This window comes from Lepidochelys kempii, chromosome 1, assembly GCF_965140265.1.
Source record: "Lepidochelys kempii isolate rLepKem1 chromosome 1, rLepKem1.hap2, whole genome shotgun sequence".
NCBI classification, from domain to species: domain Eukaryota; kingdom Metazoa; phylum Chordata; order Testudines; family Cheloniidae; genus Lepidochelys; species Lepidochelys kempii.
The window spans coordinates 60,018,621-60,042,643 of record NC_133256.1 but is presented as its reverse complement, the minus strand read 5'-3'; the positions used below and the strand labels follow the sequence as shown (position 1 = coordinate 60,042,643).

Genomic DNA, 24,023 nt, shown 5'->3' with positions numbered 1-24,023 from the left:
GTGGTAGGGTTATACCCTGTGCTTCCTGGCAATCTTCTGATTGCCAGCTGAAATATTGGCCCCCGTCACAGCTCTTGGCAGATGGCAAAAGATAGAGCAGCCCCAAAGAAATCAGAGCAGTGCACAGCCAGCCCAGGATGGAAAAAGCACAAAGGAATCTTAGTGCCACCTTTGTACCTCCTAAATTGTGCTGTACTAGTGGCTGTTGCCAAAGATCTGGTCTTATATCTTTATACAAGAATACCCTGTATGGAGATTTGGAGGACACCATATTTGTCATGCTCTGACTCTTGAAGAGCTTTGCAAAGCAACAAGTGAAATCTCATTGGACCTTATTTTGCCACAGTTACGCTGAGTTGTGCCTTTCTCCATGAGTAGTCCCACTGGTTTCAACAGAACTACTCACAGAGTAAGATACTACACAGCATGAGTAAGAGTGGCGGGAAAAATGAACCAGTCATCCTACGTACACTGCAACATCACACCACCGGCTTGCATGTAATTCGTCTATGGTTGTTCCCCTTTGTCATAAATATAAAGGGAAGGGTAAACACCTATAAATCCCTCCTGGCCAGAAGAAAAACCCTTTCACCTGTAAAGGGTTAAGAAGCTAAGATAACCTCACTGGCACCTGACCAAAATGACCAATGAGGAGACAAGATACTTTCAAAGCTGGAGGGGGGAAAACACAAAGCCTCTCTTTCGGTCTGGGTGATGCTTTTGCCGGGACCAGAGCAGGAATGCAGGTCAGAACTCCTGTAAAGGGTTAATAAGCAATCTAATTAGATGTGTGTTAGATCCTGTTTTGTTTAAATGGCTGATAAAATAAGTTGTGCTGAATGGAATGTATATTTCTGTTTTTGTGTCTTTTTGTAACTTAAGGTTTTGCCTAGAGGGATTCTCTATGTTTTGAATCTGATTACCCTGTAAGGTATTTACCATCCTGATTTTACAGAGGTGATTCTTTTTCTTTTTCTTTAATTAAAATTCTTCTTTTAAGAACCTGATTGTTTTTTCATTGTTTTTAAGATCCAAGGGTTTGGGTCTGTGTTCACCTATGCAAATTGGTGAGGATTTTTATCAAGCCTTCCCCAGGAAAGAGGATGTAGGGCTTGGGGGCCTGGGGGGAGGGAAGACGTTTCCAAGTGGGCTATTTTTGATAGACGCTTGGTGGTGGCAGCAATAAGGTCGAGGGACAAAAGTTAAAATAGTTTGTACCTTGGGGAAGTTTTAACCTAAGCTGGTAAAAATAAGCTTAGGGGGGTTTTCATGCAGGTCCCCACATCTGTACCCTCGAGTTCACAGTGGGGAAGGAACCTTGACACCCTTCCTCTAACCTTTGTCTTGTTTGTCTCCAAGGACCTTAGATTCTGAGGTCCTTGGAGCATGAACTGCCTTCCTTGAAAGCTCCTAGCACATAGCAGCCACTACCATTGCTAATCTTGGATCGAACAGGAAGCAAGTTCTGGAGCAGAGGAGCCCTGCTGACAGTCTTTTTAAACTAGGGGGCTGTCCGCTTGAACATCTCTGCTGATCACAATTACCCTCAAGTCACAGTGGTCGAGAGACATGATGAGCTCTTATGAAGCCAGAACCCAAACCATTTGTGGCTTTTATAAGTTAATAATACCACCTTAAACTGTGCCCCAGAATCAATTGGCAGCTAGTCCAGATCATGAAGCACTGCTGTGATATGCTGCCCATATGAAATGTTGCTTAATAAGTGGGCCACAGAGCTCTGCACTTACTGCAATTTGCCACATGTTTATAGGCAGAATCGCCACATAGAATACACTGTAATAATCCAGTCTTATGGGGAGATCAGCATGGGTAACTGCAGCAAGGTCCCCATCCATAGGACAAGGCTATAATCTTCTCCCCAAGCATAAATGATATAAAGTGCTCTTGGCAACCGCGGCTCCCCCTGGGTCCAGAAGCAGCTGGGGTCGCACCAAGCCCCGCAGATTTTGAGCCTAAGCAAGCTAGAGATTTCTCCCCCATCCAGCTTTTGTGACTATTTACATGGGATGGAACACTCATCCGCTAGTCAGAATCACTGTTATTTTTAATTCACCCATTGTATGATCATTAATTACACCAATACCATGGGGATAGGTATATAAACCTGAATAGAACAGAACGGAGATTCTGCAAAAAATACACACAGGTTATCTGCATAACCCTGCACAAGTCTGAAGACGCTGGGGGTGAAATCCTGCCTCTGCTGAAGCCAGTGACTTTAAGGGGTCCAGGATTTCATCCCAGATTTTTTTTGTGAATGAGCTTTGTTAAAAATGTGGGGGGAGGAGTGTATTTTTAAGCACAGGAAAAGCCTAGCCGTGTTTGTTTATTTGTACTTATGCACTGAACAGTGACCACGTTAACTCAGTGGGCCACAACAGGGAGCATGTTCTGTTGGCTGTGCACATTCACAAAGCAAGGCTGCGGAGTGGGGCCACAGGAAGCTCCACATCCAGGTAGCTGTGAGGCCATGCAGATGGGCTGTGTGCCTGAGTATGCCGTGCAACCTAGCTCAGGGGCAGCCTTCCCAGCATGGCTGCAGAGGCCACAAGCTACACATCAGGGCTATGCAGAGATTGCACAGGTGTCCTGTGCCCAGCCCCCCACATTGCAGGAGGATTTCATCCCTCCCAGTCTCCTGCCTAGTGCTCCCCTATGGACAGGCAATTTACTTGGCCTATTCACATGGCCAGATAAATTGTACTGCCCTTGTGCTACTTGGTCATCACTAGAAATGAGACTCAATCAACGGAATTCCCAGAAGAGCACAACGTGGCCCAAAGAACGTACTAACAGTAAGGCAACAGTGGACAAACACATCCTGTTCACTTGACTAGCAAACCAGAAAGCCACAAGCAGCAGGTGGCTTAATATATTTGCCTTCCCTCTTTACGATCCCAGCACTTGTATTATTTCCCCACCACATAAATAACCTTTATTTACATGCCTGTCTTTGCAGCGTATGCAAATGCTAGATGCAGACAGAAAACTGTACACATCTGAGTCTCTTTTCCTGTGACATCAAGTACATTTGCTCAAGGCAGTTTCCTAGAATAAGAGATCTGCATCAACCCTTCTTATGCCAGCTAAAGAAAATGTTGAAATACGTTTCTGAGAAGAAATTCTGATTAAGCTAAGCTGATCTAAATCAATAAATTATGCCAAGGTAGTCAACTCCTGATTATCCAAATTGTAAGGGTGATCTCTGTATTAATTTATTATTAATCAGGAACATGCTTACAGTTTACAATACCAAACATAATCAGACAATCAGTAGGAAGGCAGTCAGCGGAACAGGGGAAAAGGCTGGCAGTTTGTTCAACAGGGAGGTTCAGAGCATGGGGATTCTACTGTATTTAGAGGTTTTGAGTGATGTATCAAATGAGATAAGAACCTGAACAAGGATACATTTGATATACTTTTTCAAGCTTTCAAAGATTCATAGATTCCAAGGCCAGAAGGGACCATTGTGATCATATAGTCTGACCTCCTGTATAACACAGGCCATAGAATTTCCCCAAAATATGTCCTTTTGAACTAGAGCATATACTTAAAAAACAAACAAAGCCCACATCTAATCTTGATATAAAAATTGCCAGTGATGGAGAATCCACCACAACCCTTGGTAAATTGTTCCAATGGTTAGTTAATCTCACTGTTACAAATTTATGCTTCATTTCCAGTCTGAATTTGTCTAGCTTCAAATTCCAGCCATTGGATCGTGTTATACCTTTGTCTGCTAGACTGAACAGCCCATTATTAAATATTTGTTCCCCTTTTATATAATTATAGACTGCCAGCAAGTCATCTCTTAACCTTCTCTTTCTTAAACTAAATAGATTGAGCGCCTTAAATCTATCACCATAAAGCAGATTTTCTAATCTTTAAATCATTCTCATGTCTCCTCTCTGAACCCTCTCCAATTTATCAACATCCTTCTTGAATTGTGGAAACCACTACAGGGCACACTATTCAGCAGTACCAGTGCCAAATACAGAGGTAAAATAACCTGTCTACTCCTACTCAAGATTCCTCTGTTTATGCATCCAAGGATCTCACTAGCTCTTTTGGCCACAACATCACAGTGGGAACTCGTGTTCAGCTGATTATCCACCATGACCGCCAACTCTTTTTTGGAGTCGCTGCTTCCCAGGATAGAGTCCCCCTTTTCGTAAGTATGGCCTGCATTCTTTGTTCTTAGAGGTACACATTTTCACTTAGCCCTATTAAAGCTTGCAGCTGAGCATCTCAGAAACGTTTTGATTTTTAAAACACATGGCATTTGTTTGACAGCATTTAAGCAATGATTTTCTCTTGTTTTCTTCTTTTACAGGAAACAGAGCATCCTGGATCAGCAGAATATATGGCGGAATGGGGAGGAAACTGCAGAGCAAAGACCACCACATGATTAAACGCGCTCAGTCATCGATGGAACTAAGTGTTGTGGCAATAAATTATTTTCCGTTCTGACCGTGCAAGAAAGGCAAACTTTGCTGGAGAGAGCTCATAAGGGGTGGGTCAGATGACAGAGGAGAAGGCAAGGAGGACAAGAAGGAGAGCATTCAAGTCACTTTTTTTAAGCTGTCACATGAAAGCAGAGCCTACAATAACAACTAGACAATTAGAATTGGTGCACATTTGCAGCTGGCAAAACTAACAACCCTTCCTCTCCCCTCCCCCACCCCCTGCACACAAACACACACACACAGAAAGAGAGAGAAGAGGGAAATGGAAGAAATAAATTACTAAACCAAATGATAAAGGGATTGTTACCATTCTTGCCTTACCCTTCATGAGCTGCACTCTTCCAGCATGCCTTACCACATTGCTGTACCATACACCATCAGGACTCCTCAGGGGCTCCCCAGTCTTCTCGTGGGCAATTTAGGGTGGGTGCAAGTTATACTTCTTGAGTGCCTAGTGACAGCCAGCGCAGGGTCTGAACCTGATAACATCAGTATCGATGGTAGTTTCAGCCCTGATTTGGCAAAGCACTGAAACACATGCTTACCTTCTAACTCCATCCCTAATCAGCAAAGTGCTATTTACTTCAATGGAATTTATGCACATGCTTAAAGTTAAGCATGCACTGAAGTTTTCCAAGTGGGGTCCTCTCTCATTAACTTTAATAGGAACTGCATTTAGACCCTTGGAAGAGCAATACAGAGATGTTACTGGTGTTGATACTTGTGTAACTTCAGATGGGGAACTGAACGTGGCATTTCCAAATTTGTAGGCCAGTCACAATTAACTGCCTAGTTATACTACAGCCAGCTGCGAGGGGAAGCTCTCAGAACTTCTGTATCTCACACAGGCTTTAGCAGCTCAGGTTTTTTGCTGTTAACTCATTAGCTAATGAAAAACAAGGCAAAATTGAGAAAGGATGGCTTAGCGTTTAGGATACTAGGCTGGGATTTGGGAGACCTGAATTAAATTCTCTGCTCTGCCATAGACTTCTTGGGGAAACTGGGGTACATGGGCGACAGGTATCGCAGGCCAGACAGCCAGGCACGGTACTGCCCATGCTCCACCCAGAGGCCCCCTCTTGCTTCCCGCTCTTCCCCCCTGGCCCCAGCCCAGGATGCTCCTCTTCCCACCCTTGCTTAGCCTCTCCCCCAAAGCGAACAGGGGCTGGGGCTAAGGTGAGCCAGCCAGCAGCTGGGACTCAGGACAGCTGGGGCCGGTGCTCGGGCCAGCCGGTTGGGGCTGGAGCTGCCTGGCACTGGGGCCACCCAGCACTCTGGGGCTGGGACCATCCGGTACTCAGGCCGCCTGGCACTCCAGGGCTGGGCCGCCTAGGACTCAGGCCGGCTGGGGCGGGACTCCTCCTGCCACGGTGGGGGATCGGGGCTACAGGGGAGGGGCCTTGGGCAGGAGGGGTGGGGCCAGGGTCTAGCCTCCCCAAAGTGGGGCTTCACACACCACCCATGCTTGAGTAAGTCACTTAGGCCCAGATCCACAAAGCTCTTTAGGATTCTAACTTCCATTGATTTCAGCAGAAATTAAGGGCCTAAATACCTTTGAATCTGGGCCTTAGTCTCTCAAGGCCTCAATTCCCCAGGAATGCACTTCTCTACCTCACATGGGTGTTGTGAAGATAAATACATTAAAGATTGTGAGGCACTCACATACTATGGTAATGGGAACTATATAAGTACCTAGACAGACAGTGCTATATTGACTTTGTGACTGAAATTCTGGGGAAATATTATCAGTTAATAGATTTGTCAGCTTAGGGTAGATTTCTTTTAACAATGCACTTCTTACTTTTTCTTAACTACATATATTATGGCAGGAGTCACCTGTTACATGTAATCTTACAACTTATTTTTCTTATTACACGAGTAGCATGCTGTCTTTGAAGGAACACTGTATTACTCTTTCTTTGATGATGTCACTTTTCCTGGGAAGCTGTTGAAAGCAGCAAGAGTTTGCTCTTTTCTTTAATTGCTCTAGCTTGAGTCAATTCCTGCAGAGTTGCTTCCTGGGAACTGGGCATTGCTTTTTGGGCTGAGATCCCTGAAGGAGCTTGGGTGCTGTTTATAACCTCTCTGTTCAAGGATTGGTATATATAGTGTAAATAAACAAGTTACCCTAAGGCCTTGTCTACATTACAAAATTAAGTCTTCCTAAGTTTGCTCAAAATATAGCCACCACAGTAAATACTGCAGTTTTTCATGTCCACACTACCTTCTTTCTCACAATGGCGTGTTTCCTCACCAGGAGCACTTACACCTGTGCCAGGCTCACAGCTGGAGCCCCTCTGCCCCAAGCTGTCAGTCCTTCAAAACTGGGTGACTGGGCAACAAAAATGGCAGATTAAATTCAATGTTGATAAATGCAAAATAATGCAAATTGGAAATTCTAATCCCAACTATACATATAAAATGATGGGGCCTAAATTAGCTGTTACCACTCAAGAAAGAGAATCGTTAGGAAAGGGGTAGATAATAAGACAGAAAATACCATGTTGCATCTATATAAATCCATGTTACGCCCACATCTTGAATACTGTGTGCAGATCTGGTTGCCCCATCTCAAAAAAGATATATTGGAATTGGAAAAGGCTCAGAGAGCAACAAAAATGATTAGGGGTATGGAACATCTTCCATATGAAGAGAAAGTAATAACACTGGGACTTTTCAGCTTTGAAAAGAGACGACTAAGGGCGGGATATGATAAAGGTCTATAAAATAATGACTGGTGTGGAGAAAGTAAATAAGGAAGTATTACTTACTCCTCATACCACAAGAACTAGGGCACACAAAATGAAATAAATAGGCAGCAGGTTTAAAACAAACAAAAGGAAGTATTTCTTCACACAACGCACAGTCAACCTGGGGAACTCTTTGTCAGAGGATGTTGTGAAAGCCAAAACTATAATTGTGTTAAAAAAAGAACTAGATACATTCATGAAGGATGGGTCCATCAATGGCTTTTAGCCAGATTGGGCAGGGATGCAAAACCAAAACAATGGAACCCCCTACCCCCAAGATGACAGGTTGGGGCAGGGGGGTTCCAACTGTGAGCCCTGCGCAGGGCTGACAGGCAACAGGCGATGTAAGTGACACAGTGACTACATGGACACTGCATCACCCTAACTACATCCACCTAAGCGCTATGCATCTGTCAGAGGTGGCATTATTAGGCTGAAAGAAAAGGAGGACTTGTGGCACCTTACAGACTAACCAATTTATTTGAGCATAAGCTTTCATGAGATACAGCTCACTTCATCGGAATAAACTGGTTAGTCTCTAAGGTACCACAAGTACTCCTTTTCTTTTTGAGAATACAGACTAACACAGCTGCTACTCTGAAACCTGTTATTAGGCTGGTGTAGTGGGCAACTTACATAGCGGGAGCAATGCTGTAGTGTAGATGTTCACAGAGTTAGGTTGACATAAGCTGCCTATGTCACCCTAGCTCTGTAGCGTACACCAGGCCTAAGAAAGTACCCACACTCCACATCACTTATCTCTCCTCCAACAGAAAGCCAATCTGCAAGGGCTTAAAATCTCCTATCACTCCACAGAGGGCCAAAAATATGTAGATTAACAGGAAATGTTTATTTGATATACTGGGAAAATTAAGCAGGTTTGTGACCTTGCATTTGAGACTGTCTCATTAATGTGTAGAGAATCTTTGTGTTGCTTTTTCAGAAAGAGATTTGTGCTGCATTTACATTTGGAGAGCATAGATTTTTCCCAGCTGCTGCCTCTGTGGTGCTGTCTGTCTGATACAGGAGCTGCTCCACACAAGCTCCCAAAATGGCAAAGCACCTTTTACCAATTATTATTACATTATTATCTATATTACAGTAGTGCCTAGAATTTCCAATCAGGAATCAGCTCCCCTCCCCATTGTGCTAGGTGCTGTACAAAGAGAAAGGCAGAAGGATACAGCAAAGACACAAGGAAGTGGGAGGACAAGGTAACAGTGAAATGATCAGAGTTAGTAAAATAAGCTGTGGATGGAGGGGATGAGCCAGGGCTTGGTAGGGCAGACCTTACAATGAGAGGGTCAAAGGAGTCAAGAGAAGTATACAATAAGAACATAAGAATGGCCATACTGGGTCAGACCAATGGTCCACCTAACCCAGTATCCTGGCTTCCAACAGTGGCCAATACCAGATGCTTCAAAGATAATGAACAGAATGGGGCACTGTATCAGGTGATCCATCCCCTGGCATCCAATCCCAGCATCTGGCAGTCAGAGGCTTAGGGATACCCAGAGCATGGGTGACCGATCACTTTGGCTAATAGCCATTAATGGATCTATCCTCCATGAATTTATCTAATTCTTTTTTGAACCCAGTTATAGTTTTGGCCTTCACAACATGCCCTGACTACAAGTTCCACAGGTTGATTGTAGAGTCAATGACTGAGACAATTGAGGCGAGAGAGCAGAGAGAAAGGAATTTAGAGCACAGGAGTAATCAAGGCATTCTCTAGGAATTATTTTGGGGAAGTTCTATGGCCTATTTTTTGCAGGAGCTCAGATTAGATTATCATAATGGTCCCTTCTGGCCTAATAATCTCTGAATCTGTGGATATTGATGGGATGGCAGTCAAGAAAAGGCTGGCTAGTTGGGGAAGGAGAAGGAGGCAGATGAACAATGCTGAAGGGGACACAGGGATAGTCAGGCAGGTAATTCAGCAATGGAGAGTGAGAGAGAGAGAGCTGATCCAGGGCTGCAGGCTAAATGGGGAGAGGAGGGCAAGGAGACAAGATGCCAGAGGTGCCAATGGGAACTTTATATACACACTATTTTGAGTTATACACATTTACCTCCTGTTCTAAGAGCCTTGATAAAAAAAATCTTCATTTTTGCCTCCTTGAATGGAAAGTTTGTGTCAGCCAGGAGCTACTGTACGGAGAGAAGCAGGGCACACATACCAATAAGGGCCTGATCCCTGATCCCTGTTTTTACAAAGCACAAGAAATATAGATCTGTACACAACTCAGAAATGTACTTAAGGGTTGGTTGGTTTGTTTTCTTCTGTGATCAGAGGATCTCTGTGTGTGTCAATAGCTACTGATATAGCAACTATTATGATAGAGAGATGGACCCCACCACCACTTCCACCACACACACATAGTTACACCTCTAGTGCAGTGGTTCTCAACCAGGGTAGGCCATGAGCAGGCTTCAGGGGGGCCACCAAGGAGGGCCAGTGTTAGACTCACTAGGGCCCAGAGCGGAAGGCCGAAGCCCCACAACATGGGTCTGAAGCCTGGAGCCCCATCACCATGGGTTGAAGTCAAAGCCTGAACAATGTAGCTTCGTGGGGGCCCCCTGTGGTGTGGAGCCCAAGGCCATCACCCTGTTTGCTACCCTCTAATGCCGGCCCTGGCTTTTATATGCAGAAAAAACAGCTGTTGTGGCACACGTGGGCCATGGAGTTTTAGAGCATGTTGAGGGGGCCTCAGGAAGGAAAAGGTTGAGAACTCCTGCTCTAGTGGACAGACGTTTGTATCTTTTCTGACAGAGAAGAGACAGCATACCTCAGTATTGGCTAGATATTATATACACCACAGCCCTGAGTCGTGGGCATGTGTAGGAGGAAATAGGGCAAAATAGGAGGAGAGGTGCTTGTGAGTACAAGACCCATTTTTCCCCATTCCCCTCTCCCCCAGATTTTTGCCCCCTCTGGGCCTATCTCCATACTTTTGACTTTGCTGCACTTCCCTTCCCCCATGGTGTCCCTAGCCCCTGTTTGCCAAAAGCCGGGAATGTGTGACAAGGGATGGATCATGTGATGATCTCCTGTTCTGTTCATTCCCTCTGGGGCACCTGGCATTGGCCACTGTCAGAAGACAGGATACGAGGCTAGATAGACCTTTGGTCTGACCCAGTATGGTCAATCTTACATTATATTCATGTTTCCATCTTGGTCCCCTTATTTCCCCCCTCCGCCGCAATTTTTTATCCCAGTGTTGGCCAGGGAGCAAATTCTGAGGGCAAGTGAAGGCCGAATTAGGGCACCACCTACAAGGGTGTGACTGGCGTAGCTGCAGGCGACGACTCACCAGCCCCGCCGGTGCGCCCCACGCCCGGAGCCCAGAACACGCCCACGCTGGGCAACGCGCGTTAGAACGCTCGCTCCACCCGTCCCTCTCAAACCACCAATCAGCGCCTGGCAGCCGCCTCCCGCAGAACCTTGTCTCCTGCAGCGTTCCATCCACGGAACGCTGAGAGAGAACCTTTGGCGGATGCGCCACTCGAGCTCTGGCAGCTCCCTGCTCCGCACAGTGCAAGCGGGATGCGCGCTCGCAGCCAGGGGAACGCGGAGGCTGCAGGCAGCCCTGGCAGGTGCCGTTTGTGTTTAGGCAGCAGGGGGACCGGAAGGGTAGGAGGAAGCAGGAGAGGGTTTCCTGAGATGAGAGATTACTTCCGTCCATCCATCCTGCCAGCCCCCCTCTCCTCAGTCTGCAGCCAGCTGGGGGTACTGAGGAACCAGCGCTGGGTCTCAGGGCAGTAGCAGCCACGGTTACTCCCGTCACGGGGGTGGGGGGTGTTCTGTTGGCTCGTCACAAACCAGACCCAGAAGCCAGGTGGCCTCCGGCATTTCTGAGCTCTCTAAATCTCCACCCCAGAGCGATGGTGGCCAAACAGCGGATCCGGATGGCTAACGAAAAGCACAGCAAAAACATCACACAGAGAGGGAACGTAGCCAAAACCCTGGTAAGGTGACATGGGAAGAGGGGGCAGAGGGGATTGCGAGGAGGCAGGGCTTCTCTCTGCCCATTCCTCGGCTCAACACGTGGGAAGGTGTGGGAATCGTGAGCTAAAGGGTTAACAAGCTACAGGAGCCCCAGGGGAAGCAGAGGATGATCCTTCTTGTGCTGCTGACGGGAGTAAATGCTCCAGCCAAGCTAGGGGTGTGGAACAACGGGATAGTAAAATCAGGGGCTCCTGTCCCAAGCTGCGGCAGAATGGAGGAAATGTCACACCACGATGACTGAAGGTGTCAGTGTCTCCTGGAAAATACACAGCAAAAGTGTTCACTAGGAGAGGAAGAGATTGACTCTCACACACCTTCCACCTAAACACTCAGAAGGGGTAGAGTCTGTAACACAAAGAAAAATATACACACACCCCAGCCACTTGAGAAGAGAGAATGCAGCACACGCAACACATCCATCCCTGTCTAGGGGGACATGTATCAGTATCCACCAGGGCTGGCTGCTGCAACATTACAGCTGTTGGAAGTGCACAGGCATGGAGGTGTACTCTCAAAGGGTTCTATCTCGCGAACAGGGATAGCACCAAGGGGAGTTATTGTGGTTTATTTCCTGTGGCCTCTGGTTTTTAAGAGATTCAAACATAACAGTTTATTTGACTTTACTAATTGTAAAATGGGTTTTTGTAGATGAAAGTCTTTTAGGCCTCTGAATCTCTTTTTTCTTGGCTATTTTATTTGAATGAGCTGTTTAGCTAGTTGGTCTTTATGGCTTTGTCTTGATGAGGAAAAGTAATTGAGTTTAGACCAGTTTAGTACAAGTTAGCTGAGTGCAACCTGAACTTGACCACTTTTCCTAGTCAATACAAAGCCTATGTCAATAGAAAAGAAGTAACTCGGCTGTGATCCCATTTAGTCTTTTAGGGCTCACTTCCACCCTCAGGTACAGTGGGACTAAAATGGAGCCCTTACTGAGTTGGCAGGTCAGCTGGGACAACAGCCCTCACACCTGATGAGGCAATAGCCTTCCAGCTAACGACATCTTGCTTATTACTTTAAATAAAGGTCGCACTTATGCTCCAGTTGTATACGCTGAGATAGAAAATTGAAGAGTTTAACTGTGCTCAGATTCATGCATTTTGGTATTAGCAATGGACTCGGCTGAGCCACTGACATTTCAGCTGCTTAAATTCAGAGTGTTCAAAAGGGCTCTTAGAAAGCTGGTTAATGGGAAAGATTTTCGTCTGAGCTCTAGCTCCCCTTTTCTCAAAGTTGTTTAGAGCTCTTGCTATTCTAATTCCACCCACAAAACCTTGAGTGTTTATTAATAGCTCACTATTCTTTCAGAGCTCCCCCCACCCCAAGAGTAACTGTTTCAAAGAGAACCCTGTTACTATAATGTCAGGGAACTGCTGGAAATTCATAGTTGGGATTTTTGCTTTGCCAAGAAGCTCTTGCCACTTAGGGCTTGTCTACACCTGTAAATGTAAGCTGTAAGGCAGCAACAGCACCACTGTGGGGTTTAGTGAAGATGCTACCTATGCCGACGGGAGAGCTTCTCCCATTGGCATAGATACTCCACCTCCCTGAGAGGCGGTAGCTAGGTCAGTGGCAACATAGCGCTCACTGTCTACACCAGGGGTTAGGTTGGTATAACTCTGTTGCTCAGAGGTGTGCATTTTCTACACCTTTGAGCGATGTAGTTGTACTGAAATAAATTGTGATTTAGGCTTGATCTACACTAATCTCTTAACTCCCCCATCCTAGAATCCTGAGTGACTGAGCTAGCCCAGAAAATGGGATTTCTGTTCAATGAGATTTGGCTGTAATCTAGTGTTAACCTGGGTGAATCACACTATCACCTTAAAGGTGACCTGAAATGCTCTTTTTAAAATACATTAAAACTGCTAAAGTTTTCAAATCCTTAACACAATAGGATGAGTTATTTAAAAATAAATAAATAAATGCATTTTAAATTAAAATGTTTCAAGGTTGATTTAAAAATGCCAGGCTGTGGGACAGTGCCCTGCCAATGGCCAAAAGTAAGGGACATACCTTTGTTTTTTATTTACCACAAGTCACGTGACTGTTTTTCTCTGTTGTTCCTACCACTCGCTGATGCATGAAGCAGCTTGTCTGGAGGAAGTGTCTGTGACTAACAACAGATCTTATCTCTGGTGAAACAAATTGTCTGTGACTTTTTTATTATTTCGAGGCCTCTCCTGTTTCTGATAATACTGAGCACTTAGGGTTTGATCCTGCACCCCATTCAAGTCAATGGAAAAAATCATACTGATGAATGGAGAATTAAGCCTTTATGTAGCACTTTTCACCCAGAGATCTTGAAGTGCTTTAAAAAGCATTATTAACACTGTTTAAATAGATGGGGGAAATGGAGACACGGAGAGGTTGTATGACACACCCACATTAAGAGGGCAGGTCGGTAGAAGAACCAGGGATAGAACCCGAGTCTTCTGATGTGTAGTCTGGTGCCCTATCCACTGGATAATTCTACCCTCCTCTTTACTGTCATCCCTTTGGTTTTTCTCCTCTCACTCTTCTTTGTTTCTGACCTTTTTGCTATCCTTTCCCTTCCTTCTCTCTTTTTTCACTTCTCCCTCCTCCCTTCCAGTCTGCTTACTAGCTTCTCTCCTCTCACCCCATCTTTTGCCATTCTCCTTCCATTGGCCACTTTTCTGCCTTTAGCCTCCACTCACTTGGCACTTCTTCCATGCAGCGCTTCTAGAATTAGATAGTAGCAGAAGCTCTAGCTTTCTAAAAATCAAGCTGGTTTGGATCAGGACTGCAGATCCATTATTATTCATATTTGTAACATAGTACCCCCTAGAGGCCTCAACCAAGACCAGGGTCCCTTTGAGCTAGGCACTGTAGAAACACGCAGTAATAGACAGTCTTTGTGCCAAAATGCTTACAGTCTAAACAGACAACAGTTGGGAGAAAGCAAATATTATGGTTGCCATTTTGCAGATGGAGAACTAAGGCACAGTGAAATGAAGTGACTTACCCAAAGTCACACAAGATGTCTGTGTCAGAGCTTGGAATTGAACCAGATCTCCAGAGACCGCAAGCATCACAAAACCATCCTTCCTCTAGGCACAATTCCACAACTTGAACCCAGATATGACTTTCAATTCCTTCTTTACTTGCCTGCCCAGTCCTGATCTTCGTGCTGTGTGAATCCTCTGCTTCCATTGATTATGTCCATAGTATCTCATGTCATCATATAACCCTCCGCTCATGTCTTGGTTGGTAAGAAGCTTCTAAGTCCACCTGTCCACCTCTTCCCTCTGTGTGGTCCTTGAAATCTTACAGTTAAGATGTTTGTATTTATGCTTAGTTATAAAAGCCTCTATCTAGTGCTCTAGGCTCCAAACAATAATCATACATCAAAACAAAAGTCAGCAGTTCAAACTGGCCATAGAAGACCATCAACTTCTTCCTTCCTTCCTCTCCCCTTCCAAGTGACCTGTTAGAACATTCAGTCATGCGTCCTTAAAATAAACTGACTAGAGTTGTGACTGTTTATCAAATTTATATTTAACTTAAGGATATTTTTGGCACATGCTGACCAAAATAAAATAAAAAATGAGTGTCCTTTGATATTGTTTTTCACAATTTCCTCTCCCAGTGGATGGGAATTGGCTGTAGGATATATATGTTTAGTTCTAAAGTGACAACCCAGTCAGGGAACATAGTTATTTTTCAAGCATCCCACATCTATTAGGTATCTCAGAAAACACCTAAGAACATATTTTCTGTCTCAAAGAACTTAAAATATAGATAGAACAAGGGAGACTAGTAAACAGCCCAACTGTGGGAGGGGAGAGGACAGAAATAGATAAGCAAACATTGAGGAATAAAACTCACTTTACCTTTCCCTAGAGAAATTCAAGTCGACTGATCTGCAGAGAATCTGTGAGAGTCATTATTCTATTTAAAGGGGGGGAAATGGGAGATTTCAATATTGTTGAATTAAGCTGTCTGATCTACTATAAATACAATTATCCTCTATTACTCTTCTGTTAGCGTATTGTGCTTCAGCTTTTCCTTTCAGCTTCTTAGCATTCCTGTGAAGCAGTTATGACAATAGAGTAAACTGTTTTACGTTAGACCTTTTGAGTATGTTCACTGTTTGAGGTTTGAAGCTGAAACCCCACCAGTTCTTTATCTTGATTTTTTGCATCTATTTTTAAATGAGCTACCACGACAATTGGTTAAACTGGTAACAAACTGAAATCTTCTTTTCCCCCCACATTTTAGAGGCCCCAAGAGGAGAAATATCCTGTAGGACCATGGCTACTGGCACTGTTTGTTTTTGTTGTCTGTGGATCAGGTATGAACACACCACTGAGAATAGATAAAGAAGGGGTGTGGGAGGGAGTTGAGCAGACAGTAGAAAAGCATTTAAGAGCCTGATCCAGCTCCCACTGAAGTCAGTGGCATGGTTCCCATTTACTTCAGTGGGAGTGAGATCAGACCCTAAAAGTTTGTGGACAAAATTCGGACCCAGGATGCATGCACACAACTTCCACTGCAGCCAATGGGAACCTCTGTGTGTGTATTTATGAATCGAATTTGATGCTTGGCATACATTGTGGCTCTGGATCTGTCCCAGAGAAATCTACATGAGCATTTAGGAAAAGTTTCTGGAGATTGCAAGTGGTTTAATTTATTTTTCCTCTCAACTCTTTATCATTCGTTACTTATTATATAGTCTTGCTTAGCGCAAATGCATCCTAAGAGGAAAGCTTTTTACGCTTTCAGTCTAAAACTGGAGTTTCATTTCTAAGTGGGACCGGATGGCTCAAGTTTCCATGTCCTCTTAATTTTTCTTTCACCTCTAGGCTGTAGGTTTGAACCTGGGCTGGGATGGTAATAGCGTTACCATGTGATGAATGTGAAATATATTCAATGGCCCAAACAAAATGAGTTCTTTGTAGTAGTCCAGTTCCTAGCAGACAGGTGTCCAAATCACAAAATCTGCATTACAGTTTGGCTGCAGGTGGCACATCTATTGGCAGAGTCAGAAAAGAGGCCACTGAATGGGAGGGATTTAACTACCTTCCAGAGCCGAGTTAAGACTAAGTAGTGTGCAGGAGCATATGATTCCACTTCCTTTGCTGCGCTCCTTTTGTACCCAGAGGAGTTTCTTTCCCCAGGTTGTCAATCTAAGATCTTTCACAAGACGCGTGTTTTATAGTAATTTTTTTTAAGAGCCCCAAGATGGAGCGGGTCATAGACAGACCCACCCTGGAATAAGGATTAGTCCATTGGTATTGCTCTGTTCATAGAGCTACCCATTGGTATTGCATTGCTTTCAGAAATGGAATGCAGTGACCTTTGTGTTGATGTCTGACTTAATAAATGCCATTTTTGAGAATTTTCTGGGCCTATTTTTCACCTAATCTTAAAGCAGGATTTCAACTCCCCCCAAAAACAAATGGTAGTTTGATAAATCCACCACGGCCCATTGCAGCTAGATGTGTTCTTCTAAACGGTGCTAATGTAAGGCCTGATGCCTCATTCCTTATGCACCCAAATCTCTCCCTCCCACCAAAGTCAGTGGGAGTTTTTGGTGAATTTGGGTTGTCCCTGTAGTTATGGATTGCTAAAGCTAACAATCATGTAGAGCATAACATTAGACTGCTGCAAACCCTCCGGCTTCAGCTAGCCTGCAGCTCCAAAGACATGTAATGGAGTTGGGTGTCCTGTGAACTTTCATGTTTATTTATTCCCTTACATGGCCTCTAACTAACAATAAAGATGGAGATGCTTTTTAGACACATCAGTTGTGATGTCAGTGTCTCAAGAAATAATAGTTCCTTCCCATGACAAGATATCATGTGGTTTCAAACATGCTTTGGCAGAAAGAAAGAAAGAGCAGGGTCAAAGTGCAGTTCCCTATGTAGTTATTAGTTCTGTTGGGGGGGGGGCACCGAAGAATCCCAATCAGGGCTCCACTTTACTGGGCAGTGATGACCAAACAACATACATGCAACCCTGCCCCAGAGCTCACAACAACAAAAACGCTAAGAAAAGTGACAAAAAACGAGTGATTTTTTAAAAAATGAAATTGAAAATAAGTCAATAAAACAAAGTCAAAATGTTACTTATTTTTAGAAAATAAAACTAGGTTAAATAGCTGAACATAGGAGATACAAAGAAGATAAATAAATATGCTGGTGATAAATGACAGAGTACATCCAATTGATTGCCAAGCAAGAACATTTTGTGGTATTGAATTCAACCCTGCATTCTTTACTCATGCTAACTAATCACTGACTGAAATGGGAGTTTTGCCTGGTGAGAACCATTGAATTGGTTTCATTATCTGAAGAGACATCATAATAATGTGGCTCAGATGTTTATCTTTGTCATTTTTAGAGCTCTATCAAACGTCAGTATTTGCTATGGCTATGTTTGTTCTTTCAGTAGTGAATCCATTAGACAAATGCCTCATTTTTCCACAAACATTTTCAGGGCTGTTCTTCTGAGCCATTGCAATCACACATGGCTTTCACTGTAGTCCTTTTAATTATTCTTGACATTGGGCCCCATCCCCAAGGTGCCAGGCACTGTACAACCATGTAACAACCAACATGGAACCTGCCCCTGTTGCACATCTCTTTGCACCATGCAAATCAAAGGCCAGATTGTGCCACTGGACGAAGTACGCGCACCGCTACCATTCCATTTGCAATGTGGACCTCAGTTTTGAGATGGTGCCATTTTGGAAAAGGTATATTGGGGTATTGCTGCACAAGGAAGGGAATTCCTAGCTTCTGTAGCTCAGATTTACAGATGTTAAAGCCAGAGAAGACCACTTGGATCATGTAGTGTGATTCCTACATTTTGCAGGACTAGTCTCCACTTAATTCCTGCAAATGTCTTATCCACTATCCGGTCACCTCCATTGGTAGCCTCCACCCAAAGGCTGTTACTGTTGAGAACTTTTGCTTAATGTCTAACCTGAACTTTTTTCCTTCCTTAGCTTCAGGCCATTGCTCCTTATCTACCATCTTCTGAGAATGGAATAATTCCCTTTCTTCATTTCTGTTATTACCTTGAAGGTATTTATAAACTGTGATCATGTTTTCTCCCAGCCCTCCCCTAGTCTTCTCTTTTCTAGAACATGCCCATTTAGTTCCCTCCCCCAGTAGGTTATAGACCCGATCCTTGTGTCCTTTGTGTTGTGTCTGTATATACTTCCTAAATGCTGAGGACTGGAAAGAAACACAATATTTCAGGTCTGCTACGTAGTCTGGCCCCCTTACCTTTCTAGTTTATACATGTGAAGCCTATTTACGTATCTGAGACCAGCAATGGTTTCTGTTCCATTTGCTTGTTTTGCAGTGGTGTTGCACTTGAACCGAATATTTCGCTTGCTATCTTACTATCACCCCTTGGTCTTGGCAGACATCCTGTTTCCCAGATAGCTGTCCTCCAGTTTGTATCAGTGCTGCTTACTTCCTCTTCCTAGGTGTATGGCTTTCGTATTTGATTTCATCTCATTGCATGTAACCCACTCTGCAAAATGATTCTTATCCTTCTGTGTAACTGGCTCATCCTACAAGGTTGAGATTGTCAGCAGTTTGAGCATGGTTGAATTTACATCTTCCTTTAGATTACTAATTAATGTATTAAATAATCTGGGGCCTAGTATGTGCCAGTGACACCACATATAGAGAACTTGCCATTTACAATATCTCTGTTCCTCAGATCGTCAGTCAATTTCTAATCCGCAATTTGGAATTTGTATCTTGGTATGAGTCACTATAATAGAATTAAAATATGCTGGTATAAGAAAAATCTTATTACGATGAAGGTCCCAGACACCCGAAAGCTGAGGTACTATTTTTCAGCTCTGCCACTGATTCACTGTCTGAACTTGGGCAACTCACTTAACCTTACTGTGCCTATGTTCACTTATCTCTATAAAGGGATATAATGCTCACCACTTCGAGGCGATGTGAAGTAACATTAATTAAGGATTGCAAAGTGCTTTGAGACCCTAGAATGAAAGTAACCATGTGAGCATGAAGTATTATTGTTGTGAAAGCTGGCTGGTTTGCAAGGCCAGGTGAGATTCTAATCTAGTGATACAGGATCTGTACAACACTGGGGGACGCAGGTGAATTTACCTGAACTGGAGTTGTTTGGTAAATCCATCCATTTATTTACTAAATCAGTAAAGAGGACAAAGAAAGGTAATTGTGTGAAGTGATCTATTTTAACAAACACGTTGGTGTAGAGATGTCTTTCTCCCAAATGTTTACATTGACTATTATTTTGTATGTTCAGAGAGTTTGCCTAGAACTACTGTCAAGCTAATTGGCCGGTGCATGTTCTTCTTGTTACTTCCTACTCCCTTTGCCCTTTTTACAAGCACCTCTGCTGACCTACAGCATTTACTGAAGAGACTGAGCTTCCAAGATTTCCTTTGCAACTTCTTTTAGGATCTTCAGGGGCATTGCATCCACAGTTATAGATACTTTGCTCCATCCGGCACTCTAGCACCAACTCTTTGTTACTCTCTGCTCCTGGCATCTCCAGCAATTGTCTCTAATAATTTCCCAGAATCCTAAAGGAGGTTGTCCCATTATCATTATAACGAGTTGAAAACTGAGCACCAATAGTTATTTTTTCCAATACAAGATAAATGAAGCTTTCCAGCTAGGTTAGAGAGCTGACTTGTTTGCACTGGTCCTTCTCCCCTCTCCTTTTGACCCTTCACTTTTCTGATTGTATTTCTAGATTCTTTATTCCTTGCGACAAATTCTCTTCCTCCCTAGATCTTACACAATTTCATTTTGCTGGTTTGCTCCTTTTATGCTCCTCTGTGGCGAGCTTGGACCTACTCAATTCACCCTCCTCTTCATTTCCTATACACACTTCCTTCAGTTTCAAGTCTTCCTGTATCCAGCTCTTCAGCCTAGATGGGTTTTTACATGCATCTTTCCTCTACCCTGCTGCCTGGTCCAACTGCAACTCATTTTATTCCGCCAGTTTGCTTATTTCTGCAAGGTTTGCAGCATGAACACGTAGTGGAAGGTTTCTGCCTTTTAGAGTTGGGGGTTGAATCCAGGAAGGTGCTGAGGATCCTCAAATCCTTTCAAAGCCCCGTGACTAGTCACACAATTATAAATGCCACCCTTGGTCTCCCCACACAAAGCAATCATGCTGTCTGAGCACCCAGGACACCAGGACCATTTTAACGCCCCTGCTTCATGCCTGCTAAGCCATCCTTGTATTTTTAATACTTGAGATGCTGCTATGCAACCAATAGAACTTACTCTGCTTATTAATAATCCTTTGGATCGGTTAGTTACTAACAGGCCTCCTTTCAGGGTTCTAATGTCCATGTTGAATATTGTCCCCTTTTAGTGCCTCCCTTTCTGTCTCCCCCGTTTCTCTTAGTCAGCCATATACTCACTGGCACTGTTATTCTCTCAGCTCTGCTCTCCCACCATTAAGTTATTAACTTCTCAGAGTCTAGACTCCCCACTTCCTTTCTCTCTCTCTCTCTGAACTTCCTCAGCAACTCCACTATTTTCCTGTTCCTTGCTGCACTTTGGAGTCAGATGCTATTAAACAGATTCACTCACTGGTTTACAGGCAGAGCTGGGTGCTCCGTGGAATTTGGGTTTTATAAAACCTCTTGCAAAAATAGTAGCTTTCTACAGTACAGTGGGTCAGGCAAACTGGGCCCGGCCAGGTGACAGAAGCAGGTGATTTTCACTAGTTTTGCTGCTCCATAGCCTAATCGACTTATGATTCAATTTAGTATAATATTGCAAGAGGCTTAACTGAATGGACTGCAGGGAAAATCCCATTTGATTGAGGAATCCTGTTTATTTAAGCAAGAAAAATAAATCTCAGAGAAGTGAATTATAAAAGCACTTACAGAACAAAATACAAAACCAAACAAAATCGTGTATTAAAAACATCTACAAAATCAAAACCACAAACCCTACCCCAAGCGGAGTTTCCACACAAAAGAACTGCCAGAGGCGCTGTGAAATCCACTGTGGACTTTGCTATTGCTATGGATTTCCACAGAAGGTGCTCAGATAACCCAGTGATGAGTGGCAGTAAAAAACTCTGTGATAGACAGATCAGATAGTTCCAGGGCCAGATCCTCAGCTGCTGGAATTCGGCATCACTTCCTTGACTTACATACACCAGCAGAACATCTGTCCCCTGAAGTTGGCCGTTATTTTAAGTATTACCTTAAATAAATGGGTTTGGCGTTTAGTGTCCAAAATGAAGGCCTGACTCTGCAAACCCTTGTAGAGGGAGTCCTTAACCAAGCAGCAAGTCTGTACGCCCGCTGGAAACCTGCGTCCTAGGGTGGGTAGATAGACACCTGCTAGGCAGCTCAAGCTAGCATGCTAAAAATAACAGTGTGGCTGCAGTGGCAGCTTGGGCTACTTGCCCAACCCCTTGGGTACTTACATGGGTGGCTAGCCTGGGCCACCCACTGTGGCCACACTGCTACGTAGAGCGTACTAGCTGAAGCAGAGTAGTGTGTCGCTGGGAAGCACCGTCCCAGCTACTATGTAGCCGCGCCCTCCTTGACTTCAGTGGAGCTTCTCAAGTGTCTGCAGGATGAGGGCAGAGACTCAGCGTAAATTACTGCAGCTCAGCAATCAAAGTCACCCTTCCCGATCTTACGCATTTTACTGTCTCGGTTTAAGAGGAAGCGCGTTTTTCTCAGTTTTTCTTAAGTTTTACAGACACACACCTCAAAACTCTAAAAGGGCAACGGACGAGGGAGCTCTGTGAAAATACGCTTGCAGGGCCCGGGTCTTTTCACGGGACACGCTCAGCCCCTGCAGCTGCGTCAGCACAGACCGACTCGTGTGCTTGCACTCCCTGGTTCCAGCAGATGGATGCCATTCCAGAGCGGAGGGATTAGGAGGCAGCGATGGTACAGATAAAGAGAACTTACATCATGTTTGTATAATTAAGAACCACGGCTCGATCCTGCAGCCTTTCAACGTCCCTTGAAGTCAGTGGGAGTTTTGCTCGCATGAGGTCTGCAGAATCAAGTCCTTAGTAATTAGTGTATTAACTATACTAAAGGACAGGAAATACAGTTACTCAATGCTCTGGTCCTTTTCTCTGTGGAGGTATAGGACCAGTTTGTGCCATCAACTTTGATACCAATAGAGATTTCTGTTTCAACTGTGATGGCACAATCTGCCTCATAAGAACGACCATACTGGGTCAGACCAAAGGTCCATCTAGCCCAGTATCCTGTCTTCTGACAAAGGCCAATGCCAGGTGCCTCATTTCCATTTAACCAGTTCTGGGGAACTGTCCCATCTTCTGATCTGAAATTTGCATCCCACACGGCTAGTAAACAGTAGTAAACACTGCTCTTGTTTGTGGGCTGCAAACATAGGCCCCAGTCTTGAGAGTCTTCGTGGGCAGACACACGTACAGTGGGGCTCTGCATGGGTCCACTGGAACGGATCTGTTTGCAGGATTGAGATGACAGTGCCCCATCCGGCAAAACCTTGCTTCCCAAAATCATCTTCCATGCAGCTCCTCACATGAGTGCATTTTTGCAGGATTGAGCCCACGGTATGGAATAATACAGGAGTTTAGATGGCCCAACCCCCACAAATCAGCTGCAGCAATAATTAAAGTAGGCTAGATTTGTGAGAGGTTGTATTCCTGTTACTGGTCTACCTACTTATAAGGAGCCGTTTTATAAACGGCCCTGTAACAAGAAGTGATTGTTCCCAAGAAAGAGACCCACCAACTGGTTAAGTGTACGCAGTTGTGCCTGGCAGCGGTGCTGCACACACTCTAGTTGAAGGGGTCTAATCCCTCGTCAGCGCCGGAGGATTTACGCATGGTACTTCCATTAGTGTTCTAGACAGTACCTGGGTAATCCTTTTTGCATCAATGGGGGGAGTAGGCCCCTACTCAAAAGAAGTCCACTGATCGAAGCACTTGCAAGATAACATCTAATCATGCATGTGAGAACACGAGCCATTCAGCTGTTTAAAGCCGCAGTATCGGAGTACAGGATTGAATTTCAGGAACGTTAACCAGCACCTCAACAGCCTCTCTTTTTGCCTTGTTGCAGCTATCTTTCAGATCATTCAGAGTATAAGGATGGGCATGTGAGGAGCTGCGTAGATTCGACATTGCCTTATCATCCAACATGGTGGACCAGATACAATTTTAGCCTGACTTAAATGTGAAGAGCTCTTATTTGAGAGTACCTGTGCGTTTCCTCTTGAATGGGGCAGACCAAATTACCTGCTGACCTGTCGTATCGGTTGTGCATGTGTTTTAACTGCCACAGCAGAAAAGGACATTTTGCTTTTCTATTGACTTAATGAGTTAACCACATTGGTTAGCTGTCAGTGCTGTTCAGTTGATTTATTTCTTTTTACCTAATGTATTTGTGTGTGATCATGTGAGTGCCTGTTTATCTACTCTGTACATTCTAATTGTTTTATGCTGAAATTTGTTTTTATTACAAATAAATATTCATGTTCAACTTGACTACATTTGTTCCATTTTTCCAAATGTATGGCTGTATAAACCGCCTCCCCTCCCTCCCCCTTAAAACACACACTAATGGCCAAATCTTGAGTTCCTTACTCAGGCAAATCTCTCAGTAGATCTGATTTGCCCTCACACAGGTGTAAATCAAGAGTGGCTAGAGTTAAATTCTTTGGAGTTACAAGAATTTTACATTGGTGTGAGATGAGAAATCAGGCCCACTGGAAGGTTTGTCCGAGTAAGAACTAATTAAAAACTCACTTAGGACATTGG

General features: G+C 44.2%; 1 protein-coding gene across 2 annotated transcripts; it reads left to right on the top strand.

Moving 5' to 3' along the window:
• Window positions 1-10,722: 10,722 nt before the first annotated feature.
• On the top strand, window positions 10,723-23,735 carry SERP2 (stress associated endoplasmic reticulum protein family member 2). 2 transcript variants are annotated; one of them, XM_073345094.1, is made up of 3 exons: window positions 10,723-11,206; window positions 15,486-15,558; window positions 23,326-23,728. In XM_073345094.1, the coding sequence occupies exons 1-3, from the start codon at window positions 11,123-11,125 to the stop codon at window positions 23,364-23,366; spliced, it is 198 nt and encodes a 65-aa protein (XP_073201195.1). In that variant the 5' UTR covers window positions 10,723-11,122; the 3' UTR covers window positions 23,367-23,728. The 2 variants fall into 2 exon arrangements, 1 of the variants encoding a protein (XP_073201195.1); XR_012159065.1 differs by lacking the exon at window positions 15,486-15,558 and having other exon boundaries at window positions 11,128-11,206; window positions 23,326-23,735.
• The last annotated feature ends 288 nt before the right edge of the window (window positions 23,736-24,023 follow it).